The sequence below is a fragment of the Balaenoptera physalus genome (assembly GCF_965194825.1).
Source record: "Balaenoptera physalus genome assembly, chromosome: 15".
Lineage (NCBI taxonomy): Eukaryota > Metazoa > Chordata > Mammalia > Artiodactyla > Balaenopteridae > Balaenoptera > Balaenoptera physalus.
The window spans coordinates 62,352,571-62,371,347 of NC_138894.1; the positions used below are offsets into that span (position 1 = coordinate 62,352,571).

Consider the following 18,777-nt stretch of genomic DNA (forward strand, 5'->3'; position numbering starts at 1 on the left):
CAGGCCTCCAGAATTCAAATTCTTACTGTTTGTTTTCTCATTAGTTCTTTTATAATTTTCTATAATGCTGTAAAAAGTCATCAGAAGCAGTAATATCTTATTGATTTATAACATATTCTACATTCTCCACTAGATGGGGATATTGTCTTGTAAAAATTTCTCTTTATGATTTTTTTTTTTTAATTAGAGAAAATAACACAAATGTATGCTTGTAATAGTTTCAAATAATACAGAGATAAATATGAATTAAAAACAAATTAATTTTGTTTTCTTTCATTTCCTTATTCCCTCCTCAATCCTATTTCATCCCTCTTTAGTGTACATCATTTCAGACCAATTTTATGTATTTAAGTGTATGTACATTTATCCTTTGAGTTTAGTGGCCTTTTAAAAGACAAATGGGATTGCGTTAAAAAGGTTATTTTGTTAACTTACATTTTAAATTTAATAGTTTGTTTTGGATTTTTTTTTTTTAATGTCAGTACTAAAATATTCCTAAAGCTAGAAAAAGAGAGTAAGGATTCTTATAGCTAATTGACCATGAAATTTAAATATATTTTGAAAGACAATTTGTATTTTCCTTTGAAAGGAAAGTCGTATCCTATTCTTTTACTGACATAGCAGCCACCCTCACCAAAACAAATAATAAAATATATTTATTATAGTCATATTTTATGGATGACTGAGAGGCAGGAAGAGTTTGTTTCATTAACTTCTAAAGGTTAGACTTCGGTTTTAGAATAATATTGTGTTTTATTTTTAAATTTATTTTGAATATAGTATATTAAATAAAATACTGTGATTCCTACCCATAGCACATGCCAAACAAATGTTAGTTATTTTCTCCTGAATAAATATAGCATATGACAAATTGGTTTGTTCAAGCAGATTATTCTTGGGGAAATTATGAATAAGCTTGTTCTAGGAAACCTGGGATGTGAGTAATCAAGTGTCTAGTGTTGCAGTAGTTTTTGTTGTTTTTTTTTTAAGGTAAAGAAGGAAAAACATGTGATGTAACTGCTCAGATGGTGCTGGTATGTTGTTGGAGAAGCATGAAGGAAGTCGCTTTACTCTTAGGCTCACTGTGCCAGCTTCTACCCATGCGGTCTGTGCCAGAATCTCCTGATGGATTATTGACAGTGGAACAGGTAGGGTAGATGTTTATTCCACCTGGTATAATTTCTGGTCAAAGCATAAATCACAAACTTTTATTTAAAAGTTAAATAACTTAAAAAAATTTTTTAAACATTTTTCTTGAATAAAATCTTACCGATGTCAACTGAAGAAAGTTCATTAAAGTATAGGAATTGGATCTTGCAATCCATTTCCAAACTTTGGCATTTTTAGAAATGTTTTTATTTTTCTAAGTTATATAAATAATGATAGCTTTTACCTCACTTTTAACTTCAATATTAACATTTGAATTTTTATTTCTCCATTTAACACACACAAACTTAAAATTCAAATGTAAATGAAATTGTCTATTTAGTAAAGCTCCACAAACCTCTTAAATTTTGCAAAGAAAAAAAAATATATATATATATATTTTTTTCTTTATATATTGGTTGATCATGGATCTCATGTTTCCCTCTACATTGATGATAAAGTTATAGTTACTTTGGTTTTTTTGGCTGACTTTTATTTTAAGACCACAAAGTTAGTTCCATCTGGGACTGTTCAAGTGACTTGAGTGCAGTGTTTATAAGAAATTAGCTTACCACAAGCATTTCATTTGGAAATATTTTAGATTTATTAGATTTCTGTTTTTAATTGATTCCCTCTTCCTTTCCATATGGTTTCAACAAATCCGTTTCCCACCATTTTCCAGCAAAGATACATAACATGTGCTTTCATTTTTAACCTTTTTCAAATAAAGATAATTTCTCCCATAGGGTGTTATGACATTTAAGAACAAAACAAATATTGTAGTATGCTAATGCTGATTATTTCTGTAATAACCATGTGACCATGGAAATAACGCAGTTCCATGGAAATAACGCTAATATTTTTATTCTCACACTCTCTGTGGCTGATGTTGTTTGCATCTGGTTAACAGCTGGGCTTGTGATGTTGCAAGGCTCTGAGACAGAGAACGGCAAAGGGGAACAGAACACTGCCGGCTTCATTATGTTCCTTATTCTCTTCCAAATCAAACAGGCGTTAGTGTCCTAGAGTTACTTGCAGTCCTTACTGGTGACTGGCTGGAGTGCCAATGCCAGCATCTTTGCTGAGGAATCCAGCTATGATTAATGATTACTTCACTGATGTTCACCATCTCACTAAGAAGTAAATATGGGCTAGAGCCCCTTGACTTCTCAACTTTTCAAGGACAAGTTAAAACATCTAGTGTTTTGGGTTTGTTGGCCAGTGTTTAAAAACAAAATTAAGGGAAACATATTTTACTTTTACTATAACTGAGAAAGACCTGAAAGCGTCCTGTGAAAATCATTTCACCCTGACACCTTTTACAGAGCACCCAAATCTTATGAAGTTATGTGGGATATCCAGGTTAAAATTGGGAATTAATTTTTAAAAATTGGGAACTAATATAAAATAGAAGAGATGTTTGTAAAACAACAACAATAACAAAGAGAGGCTCTTATAAACCAAAGAGCTCTTCTGATGACTGTTTTCTTGAATAAGAAATAGAATCCTGTTTTTCTGTAAGATATCCGTTTCCATTCTAATCAGGTCCAGTCATTTCTCCATGTCGCCATTCATGTGGTGACCCCACATATATATGTTTGAGAAGAAATTAATGACTGAGTGAGTGAACAAGAATGTATGTGATAGCACTGTTCTGACATTGAAACCCTACCCTCTGTGGGAAACTTTAGTCTTGATCATGCTAAATTTTACTAAAAAAATTAAAATGCTCCTAAAAATTTTTTAAAATTTTTTTACATTTTAAAATGGGGGCATTTAGTCAATGAAATCTAAAGTTATCAAGAAATTAGTGTTACTTATATTACTAGAGGATTCCCGCTTTTAAACATATAATTTTGTTCCGTGAAATTCCTTTAAACATATTCCTATGTACTTAGTACTTTTAAGAGTTAAAAATATAAATGACAGAGAAGAATGCAGTCTGCATTGGAGTGCTGGGGCCACGCCTAGGGTCTACCTTCCTTCCAAGGGCATAGCCGCCCTGGCATCACTAGTTCTTCTGTGCACCTAGTGGCAAAGCTACAAATGTAAGCGTCAACAGTGTAGGTGAATGTGACCACAAGAGACCTGCAGAGGCAGTGAAGTGACTTGCGGGCAGAACGCTCCGCATTGTTGGGGAGAATTGGGAACTTGGATTTCTTACTCCCAAGAATCATAAAAACCGTGATCTCCTTTTCTCTCAGTGGATGAAGGAAGCTGTTCTACAGAACCTGAAATACTGGTGTTCAGCCTGTTACTTCTCTTGCTCTCCACTCACCCTTCACTACTGAAAAAGGAATAGGATTCTACTGCCATTTTATATTTGAGGTCTCACATTTAGACGACGGAGAGGATTTCTCATGGAACTCAGCTCCTTTAAGCCCATCCTGATTTTACAGCCCTTTGTTAAAGGGGTGACAACTTCAATCCCCCATACATGACTATAGTTTATACTAGGCCAGCAGGTAGTGAGACTCCAATTTGGGGATTTTTGCTGCTATACGAGGAGAGGAGCTGGTGCTCGCTTATAATTCTGAGTATTCAGTGCTGTATTCACATACTGTTCAAGCTGGAAGGATCACAGAGATGATATTATCCAGCTCTCTTGCACAAGGGGAGTCTGAAGCCCTTGGATGTTACCTGGTTTGCCCAAGATCACAAAGCTGGTTTGTGGCAGCTCTGGGACAGGAACCTGATTCTTCTGCTTCCCAGCCTGTATTCCGCCATGACACAGTGCTGCCTTTGTTCTGAATGGCTCATTTAATTTTTCTTTAAATTTAATTTTCCCAGCTTCCCATAGCCAACCAGATTTTTGCAAGCAACAGGACAGTAAGGCAACTTGCTACTGAACTTTATAGCAAATGATCCATTCCCTTAGATGATTGCTTGTGAAGGAGTGTGTCCTCTGCAACTTCATCAAGAAGAAAATGTGTTCATTCAGACGCATGTCTGACCCTTCTCCTGCGCTGTAATCACATTATGAAAGGTTCTTTCATAATGTCCCTGTCCGAGAGGCAGAGATAAAACCAGCTTTGAGGGATGTAAGTCGAGACCCTTAAAGAGTGAGCAGTGCATGCAACCTTATCTCACAAACTTCCTGACTCGTGTGTGTCTGGGTTTCAAGCTGGATGCTTTGCTGATGCAGAGCTTTTGCTTGATACATTGTTGGTCCTCTTTCCATGGGATATCAGATACCCAGTACCTACTGATTTTTTTAAACTTCCTCTACCTGGACTATCAGTTCATATGTTTATATATTTCCCCTAATATTCCTAAAAAGAAACTTTTGGGTAGTTTTTTTTTTTTTTTTTAATGTATCTGCTTTCCGCTTCCTAGGAATTATTGCCACAGAAATCACATGATTAAAAATAATTACCAACTATTAGAAATAAGCAATTTTAAAAACTCCTACTTTAGATTCTATTGTAATTTTCATGATGTACATGGCTAACTGGGTTTATATGTTCCCTCAGTACCTTTTGTTACTGTTTTAGATTTCTGTCAGTGAACTGTAAGTGGGATGTATGTTTATAAGCATTTGTCAGTCTTAAAGAAATTACCTTTTGTATTTTCTTTTAACAAAGTTTATTTTTTAGAAATTATGAGTAAGTATTCATTGAACTGTGCTGAATGCAGGTTACTGTGTTTAAGCTGTTGCAGGTTACCATTTTTAAGCTGTGAAGTGAAGTTGAGCATGTAATTACATCATTTAGTCAACTATTTATTGACTGCCTTACTACAAGGGCATTGTGGGAATATTAAGAAATAGAATATGTGGTTCTCTGACCTCAAAGGGCTTAGAAATGTAATAGGGGATACAAGACAAATTCATTTCAAAAAGTCGGACTAAAGGGCAACTGTTAAAATGGCACATGGTTAAGGATTTGCCAGAAAACAAAGAATAAACGTTCTGGTGGGAAGATGTCTGAGTACCAGGAAACCATCATCTTTGTTATTATGTAGGAGGACAGTGTTTGGGCTTTCATGAAATCCCAAGTGTTAGTAAGATATCACTGTAGTATAGAATGTCCAGTTTAAAATGTTAATTATCTTACTGTAGTGTAAACTTTTATAAACTATTCCATTTAACCAAAGTGGAATTAGAAACTCCTGTTGACATTCCTAAGGTTGTGGCTGTGTCTTAAAGTAAAATTTAAATTAAGGTTTAGGGATTAAGTCTCACTACTTGATGAAACAAAATGAAAACAAAAATTGACATTTAGCAATATTGATTGCTACTCTCTGCCAGGTACTCTGCTAAATGCTTATTTGCATAATCTCATTTATTTCTCAGAATAATCCTGTGAAGTAGGTTCTAGTTTTATCCCCATTTCACAGATGAGAGAACTCTGTTACTTATGTAATTAGCTTGTATTGAGAAGGAGGCTGAGTAGGGTTCCTGAACTCAGCCCTCTTGGCTCCAGGATCCCAGATCTTAACCACTGCACATGCTCTTTGTAGAAATGTCCCACCTGTATACTTGAATCTTTTTGGACTTACTAACTTATAATGAGGGGAATTAGCTTTGACTTTTCTCCTGTATTTCTCTCTACTATCTAGATAAAGGACAAACAAAAAATGTATTTACATTTGCCCTTTGTGGGTTTTATGCTCTAGGTGAGCATTTAGCTCCCCTGTTTAGTCTGTTGGTGAATTATAGGTGCCTAGAGACATGGCACGTAGCTGTCCTCCCCTGTGGAAATTTATACCCTGTAAATCCATAAAGCATGTTAATTTGCCTATAGAAGTAGGTTTTATGGAAAGTTAGAACCAGGATACACTAAACTTAAAAAGATAGTGATTAGAATTTCATTTTAAGAATAGAAATCAGTGCCCTTTTTTTTTCATATTTAATTGCCTTTCAGAAATTCTGAGATATATATTATTTATTAAGAAAATATTTTGTAAAGACATCATCCATGTTAAAAGAAGTTTTTATGAACTTTAAATAGGAGCTTAGTATCTAATAGATTGAAAGGCAATCGAGTTGAATTTTCAGAGGAGTTTTTCATTTTTTAAATAAAATTTTGAAATTCTTTTTCTGATTCTACTATTGTCATAAGTTTCTACAGGGTTAAATATGTTCCCTGTAGTCTGATCATCCAAGGGGAGAGTGTCAGCATGGCCCCTTTTCCCTGTCCAGCTGCTCATGGACCACATTGCCCTGTTGACTCCTCCCACCCACTGTGATAGGGTACATCCCTACCTTGCAACCCTGTCTTCTTCCACTATTTTCTAGCACGAAACCTTGAGGCCATTCAGCCAGGTCTGCTATCACTCTCCTGTATAGTCTGTGTTCATTCATGTAGAAAGACCCGGTGAAGTGTCTGACAGGTAGCAGATACTTAATAAATGTTTGTTCACTTATTCTAGTATGCCAGCTTCTTCTCATGTTAATTATCCTTTTCTGTATTGGTTCACTCATGTATATCCTGTTCAAGGTCTGGCCATGAAGCTTTTTCTAATTATTCATTTCAATGCAAAAAGAGCTGTCATTTCTTAGTGCTGTTAAGCTTCTGATGGGTACCATCCAGCATATTGGTTTTCTCTGAAAGCTTTCAGAGGACAAACATCTTGTTTTGTTCTTTGTCTACCCAGCACTAAGCTGCTAAGCATTTGATAGGGTGCTAAAAAAGTACTTACTGTCTGATTAATAGAAATATACTCTCTTCAAAGGGAAAAATTCATATTAAGCCTGGGTGTTACCTAGGTGGGTTTGTTGGGAAATTAAGTGCAAAATGACATGAGAAAAATGGTCTACCTCTCACTTGTGTCTTTAGAATCTCATTCTGTTTTCTGAGGCCAGGCTTACCTAGGGTTGAGGTCTACCCTTCGGAAGAGAGACCATCCACTGGTCTCATTCACCTCTGAGGTCTTTGATATTATTATATGCTTTTTGGTTTAAGCCCCTTTGAAGGGAGTTAAGGTAAAGGAAGCAATGAAAATCTGATCTTTGTTTAAGAACTAGATTGTAAGTCCACAGAGAAGCACTTTACCAATAACATTTCTGTTTTCCTGAAGTATGTTTTAATATCTGTAACATTAAAAAAAGATTAAGGATGTTAGAGAGACCCCATCTCTATGACTTCCTGTTTTTATTTTTTGTGCCTTAAAACACCTTTTTAGAAATCTTCTTTTGTTTCTCTAATAATAGAAATGATGGTCATAACAAGTTAGTTAACTGATGTTTCTTCTGGTCCTGTTTTATAGGGTCTTGAGCTTCAGGTATGTCTTGGGGGTTAAATTCAGATTTTGTGCTTGATAATTCTGTTCAAAATATACTCTGAAATTACGTATTGAAGGTAAAATGATAAGGCTCACCCTGACTCTTGACTTTTGACGACTAGTAGTATGTAGCTTGTAAAAAAAATATTAAAAATTAGGGATATCATCAGATCTTCACCTGAAAACTTTAGCTGAAGAACATGACATGGCACTCTTTGGGGATATTAAATTGTTAGAATTTTAAAACTTCTGTTATATCCTGCTTTTCTGGTTCTTTCTTGATCTCATATCTGATTTTTATTTCTCTAAATGTATAACCCATCTTTGTATCATCATATATATTTTGAGTTTAGAGTATATCTTTAGCTTTCTTCTATTTGGAAATCCAGACAGAGGTCACATTGAACTGAACTGGTTTATAAGTTAAGGGCCTGTGCTGAGCTTTTAGATTTATTAACTCATTTTAATACACAATCTATGAGGCAAGTGCTATTATTATTCCCAGTTTATAGATGAGACTGAGGCAGTTGCCCATGGTTACATGTTTAACTACTCTTTCTACTGTTTATCATCTCTAATGTGTGCAGAATACCAGTCACTGTGCTGAGGTAGAAGTTGTTTCTAGATAAGCCTATGTGAGCTATCTTGGGTTAGCTTGCTTTTTCACCATTCTGTGACCTGCTGGGGAGACCTGGATCAAAAAGAGAGCCAGTTGTAGCTTTGGTCCTGAGTTTTATACAAAATCTGGATTCTCTAAAGCTTATCAGCTACCAAATCTTATGGTATAAATGTAGAATCAACCCAACCACTTTAACAGTTAATGCTGTACAAAACTTCATCAGCAACTAATTGTCAGTCATGTCTTCTTAAAAGTAGATTGTCATATTTGTTATTTGTTTAAACTTGTACGGAGAAAAGCAGCATGTAGGAAAGCGATTGGGTAGCATTCTGGAAAACTCCATTGTTCTGACTCAAAGTGAAGCCTGTCACTTTTCAGGAGGCCCTTTGCACTAAATCTTGTGTGGCCATTAATATTTGTATATCTCTAAAAGGTAATTATTGGGAAGTATTGTTTAAGGGGTTGGAGTTTCAGTTTGGGAAGATGAAAAAAATTCTGTAGATGGATGGTGGTTGCACAGTAAAGTGAATATACTGAATGCCACTGAACTGTACACTTAAAAATGGTTAAAATGGTAAATTTTATGTTATGTATATTTTAACCATAATAGAAAAAAATTTTTTTTGAAGAGGGGACTAAAAGGTAATTATTTCACCTAGGCCTAGGTGTGTGAGGGTTGTCACCTTGTATGATTTGCTGTTGGTGTTGAATGATATGAACTAACAAGGAGAACACAGCAAGATTTGTGAAGCTGGCATAGGGAGGCAGTTCTAGCCTAGCAGTTAAAGATGGCCAACTCTGGAGCCAGATTGCCTGGATTTACTACTAGTTCTACCATCTACTTGCTGTGTGACCTTGAATAAGTTACTTGCCCTTTTTGGGCCTCATTTTTCCCAGTTGTAGAGTGGAGATAATAATAGTGCTTTTTTCATGGAATTATTGTGAGAATTAATTGTGATAGTATAAAACGCTTAAAATATTACCTGTTGCATAATAGGTGCTAAATGGCTGGGCATCAAGACCTGAGTTCTAAATGATGTTACTGACATAAATACATCTGTCAATGTAAACATAAATGGCGTATTTATTTTTGATTTTGTTTTGAAGGTAAAAGAAATAGGAGATTACTTTAAACAGCACCTTTTACAGTCCAGGCATAGAGGAGCATTTGAACTGGCTTACACTGGCTTTGTGAAACTCACCGAAATCCTAAACAGGTAAAACAAAGCAAATATCCCTTTAATTTTAAAAAGATTAAATGTACAAACCATGTGCTCGAAGTAGAATTTAGTTGTGTCTTTTGATGTTTAAAAGAACAAGACTTAGTTGGCTTCAAAACTCTTGGAAGAAATTGTTTTCTTAGGTTTCATTGTATGATTTACTGAAGATGATGGAGTGAAATGTCCAAACCGAGTCGCTCTCTCATTGAAAGGTGATTTGACACAAACTCAGATTTTGCTAAAAATAGATTTGAAGTTACCATTTATTTTCATTGAATGAAATGACTGTTTTGTCTGTTTGAAAATTACTTGGCTTGTGGAATAAAATAAGCCCTCCAGTTTTTTGGATTTGTGTATGTTACAGAAAAACACTTAAGGATTTTGTGTTTTTCTTCATAATTTTATCTTATAGAAAAATTTAAAAGAACAGTAAATAGACCAAAAAATATAAAGGACTTTTCCCCCTTACTTGGAAAAATACTTAAGTAGATTTCGTACATTTAGCCAAATGTTTTTTTTTTTTTTTTTGACATTATAGGTGCTGATAATTTCGTTCATTCATATAATAGATTTCCTCCAAAGAGCTTGTGAGGAAACCTTAAATTACTTAATGACTAAGTGTTCATGGCAAGTGTTCTCTAAATAAAAGGTAGTATTTTCCAGGAAAACATTTCCATTGCCTGGAAACTTTTTGAAATGAAGCAGAGTTCTGCCAGCCTTGTAGCCTCAGCAAACATTTTATTTTGGGCCGTTAAGACATCTACTCCTTGAATATTTTTGAAGCATTTTTTTCACACTCCTGGTAAAACATTTATAAAACATTTTGGCAGTTATGGGCTGCACAGAATATCTTTAAATGATACATTAAAAAATGTCCTTGACATTAAACTGCTGATCTTGAAAATATTTTGTTGTCTTTGCAGCTCTTTCTTTCCAATGTAGACATGACTTAAGAATATTTTTTTCTCACAGCACAACACACTTCCCTCCCTTCAAATCAATTAACAAATATATATATTGAACACTAACTGTGTGCTTAGTACTGTGCTTGGCTTGGAGGATATAATACTTCTTTATGAGACAGGTTCCTGTTCTCAAAGAGCTTATGGTCTAGTTGGGGAAATAAGCAGAGATGAAATTCAAAATATTTAACAAATGGTACGTCATGGACACTGACTGGTCAGAACAGACACTGGCTGTAAGCACCCAAGATCGCTGTCTGTATGGATGTGTGTTAGCTGAATACCAGCCTGGAAAGTGAGACCAAGACACTTGAACAAGATGAGCCAATGAAATTGTCAAAATTTGGGTGAAATTTACAAATTCTGTAGGAATAGCAGAGAGAAAGCAACAAGGAAAGGCTGGGAGGGCTTACTGGAGGAGGTGGAATTTGTGCTAATGCATGAGTAAGGTTTAAGTAGATAGGAGGAGAAAGGAGGAGACTTTATGAGTAAATGTTCAGAGGCTAGAACCAGCGTGGCATATTGTTAGCTGAGTAAATGAGCCAGCCTGATTGTTGTGGTGGTGGTGCTGGTGGTAGAGTTACTAGGCAATATCATACATTTGGATAGATGGAGGTCAAATTATGGATACCTAGAAAGCAGATTTGCTGTAGTAGGGATGGAGAGAGGCACTGAACATTTTCGACCTGAAATAGATCATAGGAGGCATGTAGAATGGAGAAATAGCAATAATCTGTGACACGAGGTCTTAGTTCTACTTACATCCATTCTGTTTATTGGCAATGAGATTGTACAAAAGTTACTCTCCTCAGCCTCTGGTTTCTTCATCTGTAAAGTAAGGAAAAGAATATTTGCCCTGTTGACAGATCTCTCTGGCTTTTGTTATATGGATCAAGTAAAATACCTATTCATGAAGACCCTTTTGCATTATTAAACTTTCTACAAATGTAAAACATTATGAGATTGATGTTGGTTATGGTGTTGGTACATCAATGTAGTTTTTCAGTTGGAAGTGTTAGGTTAGATAGATTGTAGTGACAGATGGTAGTGAGACGAGACTGGCACTGGCTCTAACAATCTAGAGCTGAGGTGATGAGAGCTTCCTCTGAGTCGATGGCTCTGGGAATGGAGGGAAAGAAGTGGCATCTCAGTTAATATTTATCCCCACATAGTAACAACTATACACATGATGTTTTGAATGCTTAGAAGAGAAGCTGTGGACATCTCTTATTTCATGGTTTGATGTGTCAAGAATTAGGGCAGTGCATAGCTGGGTGGTTCTTCTCCTCGGGGTATTTATCGAATTCAATTGGTGGTGTTCAGCTGACAGATGAACTGGTCAGGAGGGTCCAAGACAGCTTTATTCACATTTTGGCACCTTGGTGGGATGGCTAGAAGATAGGGCCTAGTTGGGACTGCATGTGGCCCCTCAGCATGGCAGTCTTGGGGTAGCTGAAATTCTTATATGGCAGCTGGCTTCCTTCAGAGAGACTCTTCCAAGAGAACCAGGCAGAAGCTTCATGGTCTTTTCTGACCTAGCCTTGGAAGTCTCATGGCATTGCTTCAGTCACATTGTTTTGGTTCTAAATGAGTCTTAAGGCCAGTCGGATTCAAGGAGAGAGGAATTAAACGTCACCATTTGATGGTAAAGTGGCAAGATCGTATTGTAGAAATACGTGTGGGATGGGAGATATAGTGGTGGCCATCTTTGAAGAATGCAATCTGCCATGTGAAGTAAACTGAATGTGTGTGATAGAGGTCCCCAGGGAGTCCACAACTGTTCCTGTGGTTTAATTTTTGGTGACCAGAAAAGTGGGATTGATGTTACCAAAGGCAAGGAGACTGAAAGAGGAGATTACTTTGATAATGGTGAATACATTTGCTTTGTATGTGTTGAGTGTGACATGATGGTGGCATATCCTGGTGGAAATATTTAAGTCAGAACTGGGAGATAGGGGATTAGTTTGGGTGCTATTGCAGAAACAGAGATGTAGATTTATGCCGTCTTCATAAATATCGTAGCTAGTAGGATTGCAGTCTTTAGGAAAGAGCTTAAAAGGAGAAAAGAACAGAGGACCAAGGACAGAGGCTTCTGAACAACTGTACTTTGTAGTTGAAAGTACAGTTGAAGGCATTCCAAATAAATGGAGTGGGGAGGTGAGGCAAGGCCCAGTGCCTGGTATCTCAGCCACTCCTAATCTGCTGTAAAGATCTCCTCATGGCTGTCACTATTGGCTTTTAACCAACCTGTTATGAGTTCCCAACTGTTGCTTCCAAACCAAGTGGTTCTTGATCCCTTTGGAGACATTTCAGATCTGCTGAACAGAATGTTTTACGGAGAACATCTTTGCAGTATGTGTGGCTTCCTTTTGTTTGGTTTTTATTTTTAAAAGCAAATGTATTTCTTTTGGATCCTTCTGAAAGCTTTTAAGTTATGAAAAATTTATTTAGGCACACAGTGTTTTAAAGTTTGCAGAAAGAAATCTGGGCTTTCAGGAAAATCCACTGAAATGGAGGCCAACTGCTGGCCACCCCTTGAACTACAGCTGTGTTAAGGAAGCAAGCACTTAAAGAGATTAATGGGTAAATAACCGAAGAGTTAAACATGAGCCACATTGTTTGAATTGATGTTTAACAGGATTATTCAGAATGTCTTCAAATGTAAATTGACTTCACTATTAAACAATCATCTAAGAATAAATAGGAATGGGAGGCATTATTCTTTTTTCTGGGAATTTTTTGAAAGCAACACTTGTGCACACACACACAATATGTTGAGTTAATTTTCTAGAATCTGATTTCTTATATGGTCCTTTCTATTTAGAATTTGATGAAATATTCATGCACTCTTTAAAAAACATAATCACCTGCCCATGCATAATTACCTGCTTAAGCATTTGATTAGAGTGGTTAAATGCATTAAAGTTATCACTGTAAATTCAGGTTTCTGATGAAATTCATATTCGCTTATTTACGCTCTATAATCTTAGTATTTTAAGTTATTCTTTCAGTGAAAATAAACAGAATTCTAAACTAGGGGGCCAAGCAGGGAATCTAGTTTTCATTTGTTCAGCCATAAATTAAAAGCTTAGGGCTTCCCTGGTGGCGCAGTGGTTGAGAGTCTGCCTGCCAGTGCGGGGACACAGGTTCGAGCCCTGGTCTGGGAGGATCCCACATACTGCGGAGCAACTGGGCCCGTGAGCCACAACTGCTGAGCCTGCGCGTCTGGAGCCTGTGCTCCACAACAAGAGAGGCTGCGACGGTGAGAGGCCCGCGCACCGTGATGAAGAGTGGCCCCGGCTCACTGCAACTGGAGAAGGCCCTCGCACAGAAACGAAGACCCAACACAGCCAAAAATAAACAAATAAATAATTTAAAAAAAAAAAAAAAAGCTTAACTCTAAGGGGATTAAGTTGTTGTCTACAATTCTAAATCTAGAAGGGAGGTTCATGAGTACCTGATGTTGTCTTACTCTTCATTTGTTTGAATTGCTCTGCTTATTGAAATGTAGCTTAACCTATGAATATTTACTGCACTGATTACAATCATTCTCACATTGTTGGCCCGAAAAAATGAACTGCTGACATTTAGCAATTTTTGTCATAAAATGCTACTACTGACCCATGGACGTCAACAATTATGGTGGACAGAAATAATTTAAATATGTATTTCAACTTTCATCAGTTAATTATAGCTACTACAATTCAAATTCAACAGAAGACTTCTTATGAACCTTTGAAATATAATAATGAAAAAATAATTTCAGTCTACTGGAGAATGAAAGACCAAGTCTCTAAAGAATATGCAGTTGAGCAAGAAATAAATGTAGAATGTAATGTATGAGGTTTGGGGAAAAAGTCATTCAACTCTATAAATAAAAAATATATAATCTTGTTTAAGCCTTTATTTTCATCTCCTTTGGCAGATGTGTCTAGGACACTTTTTGAGTATCCTGTGATTTTTATTTGAAATATTAATAATTAAATAAAGAATAACTAAGTGATCATCCACTCTGGGAAGCCATATTAATACTTTACATAGAGAAAAAAATCCTTTAATTTTCCCATTTCTATAGTGTATTAAAAGGATTTGGGGATAAATAAATTAAACAAACAATTTAAAGAAAAAAATTAGGTCTTAACTCCAATTCTCCCCACCCCTTCCAACTTACATGTTATTTGGTCCAGTGGTTCGGATCTATCTTGCTTTTTAAAAAAAAAAAAAAGGATTTGGGGAAAACTAGAATGTCTTAATGATTTTTTTTCTTTTTAATTTATTTTTTAGAATGTCTTAATGTTTGAAATCTAAAACTTTGTGTCTTTGGTTTGTGACCCTTGGATTTTTATTTTTAAGCCCACTCCGTAGTTAAGATATTACCTTCTTTCTGGAACTTTGAATAACCATTTTTAAAGTTCTCATAATAATACTGAGTCTTTTTAGACTCAATAATGAAGGAATCTTGTTCTTAGTGAGTAACTTCTATCTCAGCTTTGTTAGTAAAGTCCCAGAGTTTTTAATATTAATTTTTTCCTCCTTGATCTCGGGCAATGGTTGTATTAAATATTAAGAGAACCAACAATTTGTTACATCCTTCTAACCACTTCTTTTAATCCACTGTATCTTGCCCTTCCCCCCATGGCTTTCTGATTGGTAATTCAATTTATATTTGGTCATCGTTATTATTGCCTGTGCCTGCAGCTGAGCCTTCAAAATAGCCCCCTGATGTTTTAGCCTGCAGTAAACTTCAGCAATATTTGATGGTGGTGAGGGAGGTTAAGATGGCTTCTGTTGATATATAGCTTTCTCACTGGATCTCATTTGGGCAAATCGTTTTTCAGGCTTAAAATATCTCCATGCTTCAGGGCTATGTTCCCTGTTTTTAAAATGTGCATGTACATGCACACAACCTTCCTGCACATCTGTCACTGTTTAGTTTAATTGAAATAATAAACACGAACCTTGAAATAATAAACACAATACTTGACCAAAGAATGAGTGGAGTGGAGAATTTAGCTTATGAAATAATAGGAGCTTGGAAAAAAATCTCTAAGTTAGGAAAAATAACAATACTGAAAGAGTCTGAGGAAATGAAGGTAACATTTCTCAATTAACAATCATAATATAACTAATCAGAACTCAACAAAATGTAGCTCTATGTTACCATAGATGGATGAAGCCATTGGAGAGCCTCTCTGTAGTCAGGGAACCTGATTTATTGGCACAAAATAGTCTAATGACCAATTAGTTGGGTATACAGCATATGTAATTTGATTTCAGTCTGGGTTTTATGCTTATCTTAGAATACTTACCCACTACCAGTGAGATAGCTTTGTGGATAGAAATTGGACTAATCTGTTTATAGAACAATAATTTGCTTCAGTGATCTTCTCAAGACAACACAAAGACACACCAGCCATGGACTGGCCTGTTCATTTCTGTTACTTTTGGTAGGGACTCAAGCTATAGCACTTAGCATAGAAAAACCAAACCAAACAAACAAATACAAAAAAACCCAAAAACAACACCTCCCGCCTCTTTCCTGTCAGCCCCCCCTTTTTTTTAATGTCTACTATTTCTTTCTTTCGTTTTTTTTTTTTTAATAAATTTTATTTATTTATTTATTTTTGGCTGTGTTGGGTCTTCGTTGCTGCACGCGGGCTTTTTCTAATTGCGGCGAGCGGGGGCTGCTCTTAATTGCGGTGCGTGGGCTTCTCATTGCGGTGGCTTCTCTTGTTGCGGAGCACGGGCTCTAAGCACGTGGGCTTCAGTAGTTGTGGCGCATGGGCTTAGTTGCTCCGCAGCACGTGGGATCTTCCCAGACCAGGGCTCGAACCCGTGTCCCCTGCAGTAGCAGGTGGATTCTTAACCACTGTGCCACCAGGGAAGCCCCTAATGTCTACTGTTTCTTGACTGTGAAGAACAGGAACATCAGCGTGGTCTGATCCTCCCACACCCCCATCCTTAACCACTGCCTCCCTCGGAGTGTAGAGGAAAGAATATTGAGGTACCAGTTAGAAGTGAGTTCTACCTACCAGCTCTGTTGATATTAGGAAAACCATGTAAATCTCTCTGGGCTGCTGTGTCCTCTTTGATAAAATAAGAGAATCCAGCTTTCTAAGGCCTTTTTAAATTCTGAGCATTCTACTCATGGTACAATACTGCTTTCTAGTTTCTGATTGGGAAAGTCTGGGGATTTCGGGTATGAAAGATCAGGGAACTTGGATACATTTTTAGTAAACTTCCTTTAGAACTGGTAAACTGATCTCTTGGGAGACTTGTGGATTAATAACATTTAGTGAGGCTTGCTTATGAAGAACTTTGAATCCCTCCTAAGAAAGTTCCAATTGTTATGAGGTACTCAGAGACTAAAGACACTGTATATTTTGTATTAATTTGACATGGGAGTGAAATAAAACAAAAGAGCCTTCAGACAAAGAGGATGTCTGCTCTTCTAGTGGAGAGGCACTCGCTAACCCAAGCAGGCTTGGAATTCCCCACGGCTGGGGCTGTTGAGTGCATGGAGCTGGCACAGCCAATCATGGTCTGTTTCACTCAGGGACCTTGCCCTTTTCCTTGCTGCCCCCTGGATTGTGTGATGAGGAACCAAAACAAACAGCTAGAGTTTGTTGCATTGTTCTTGGGAGCCATGCATGGTTCCATTTTTACCTTTCAATTCCTTCATTACCATAAACACCAGCAACTCTGGAGTTTTGAAATCACTTCCTTGTGAAGTAATCTTTCCTTGCTGGGGAGTAGACAGAAGGTTCATTGAATAGTCAGAACTCTAGGTTAGGCTATTATTGTGTTTTTCTAGGCACAGTGACTTCACCATTGAGGAGCCTTACAGTTTTTAGCCCTTCTTTTCTACACCTAGTTTTTCAATCATGTGCCTAACAGAAGGACAGCTAATATGCAGCAGCTGGCGCCAACACTCGTGGGTCCTTATTTATTTATTCAACAAGCGATTTCTTGAACATCTTCTATGTGCCTGTGTTAGAAACACTCTGTTTGACCATTGAGAGTACAATGTGGTAAGCCAGAGTTGCTATGAACCTAGAGACATATGTTAGGATCTAAATTTGAAACGTTTAACTCCGTAGAACTAAGAGAGGCATGTGAAGACCTGAACAAGGGACTGTAGCTTGTGTGAGGCCACGTTGAGGTGTTTTGGGGACAGTCACATCAGGAGCTTTGGGTACTTATATAGTTTAGGGTCATTGCTTTCTCTCTTTGAAACAGTAACCCAGGTAATAATATCTCATTGAATTTCAAAGCATTTTTACAATGATTTTATTTTCATTCTTGGGCATTGAGAAATCAAGTGATTTGTCCATAGCCACACAACTAGTTGGTAACAGAGCCAGCACTAGAATCCACATGGTTTTTTTGAACTTCATTCTGCTTCAGAGTTAGCAGTTTAACACAAGTATATCGATCACCTGCTTTATGTAAGAAATTGTGATAGGTAGACGTTATAGAGGGTAAAATATTGGTAAAACGTGGTTCTTGTTCTTAGAGGAATTTCTAGCCTAGCCTTTTAATCTTTGGTATTAGAGAAATCAATTAGATTATTTACAGGGCAGAAATGGAAAACCAAGAAAAAAGTCCACTTACTGAGCTGTCTGTCGCGATTTATGGGAAGAATGATTAATGCATTAACAAAATAAGCAAGGCAGGAAGAAGGGCCTGATCGGAGGCAGGATAATACTTCAGACATGTCAGGTTTGCGGTGGTGTTGGGAGGCTGCCTGGAGGGATAGCAGACAGTTGGAAATACAGGTCAAGAGATGGGAAGAGGAGTCAGAGTTGGAGATAGGGTGATCTGGGACTCCTCCAATTTTTTAGCACTGGAAGTCCAGCATTCTGGGAAACCTTCTGTCCCAGGCTGACAGGGACACTGGTCACTCTTACTAGAGGTATATATTTGAGAGTCACCCATACAGAGGAAATAGTTGAAGGCACAGGCCTGGTCTCCTAAAGAGCCTTAAGAGAGAAGGGAAATGATTATAATCTGGGATTAAATGTTGTATTTGTTAGAACTCAGAAACATTGGTTCTTTGAAACATCTTTCTACCCCATGTTCACAACCATACAAACCTCGGTTAAACAATATACAAACTGGAACCCTCCACTGGGTTTTGAACCCCATCCTTGGTTTTTTTTCTTGAATATTGGGAAAAAATGATCTCTTGGGTTAGTATTTAGGCTAACAGAGTTGATTTTGATTGGGGATTTCAGTAGAAAATATCTTCACATCAGTGCTATGACCTTGGTATGTGGAGATTCTGAATGTGTTCATACCTGTTTGAGGAAGCTAAGGAGTTGAATCATCTGCTGGCTCTAATGGTGGCGCCTCTTGTCATTGGAAAGCACTTTTGTTTATACTTTCTTTTCCAGTTACTATATCCTCTTGGTTTGTCAGCCTGGTTTTTTTAGAATGGTACACTTAATGGAGCTGGTAAGTCATAAGTTGTTCATTTATTCAACAGATATTTATTGAGCTCCCTATTGGGATGCCAGGCCCCGTTCTGGGTGCTGGGAAATGAAGAAGTGGACAGGACAGAGTGTGTCTCTGATGTCATAGAGTTTATATTTTAAAGGCCATC

At 36.9% G+C, this 18,777-nt stretch overlaps 1 protein-coding gene across 3 annotated transcripts in view; it reads left to right on the forward strand.

The window, feature by feature from the left end:
• THADA (THADA armadillo repeat containing) overlaps window positions 1-18,777 on the forward strand; it is a 314,439-nt gene that overhangs the window by 54,255 nt on the left and 241,407 nt on the right. For all 3 annotated transcript variants that reach the window (XM_082427608.1, XM_082427609.1, XM_082427610.1), the window contains exons 21-22: window positions 991-1,148; window positions 9,098-9,207. In XM_082427608.1, the coding sequence (XP_082283734.1) occupies window positions 991-1,148; window positions 9,098-9,207 (268 nt within the window). The remainder of the gene's footprint in view (window positions 1-990; window positions 1,149-9,097; window positions 9,208-18,777) is intronic.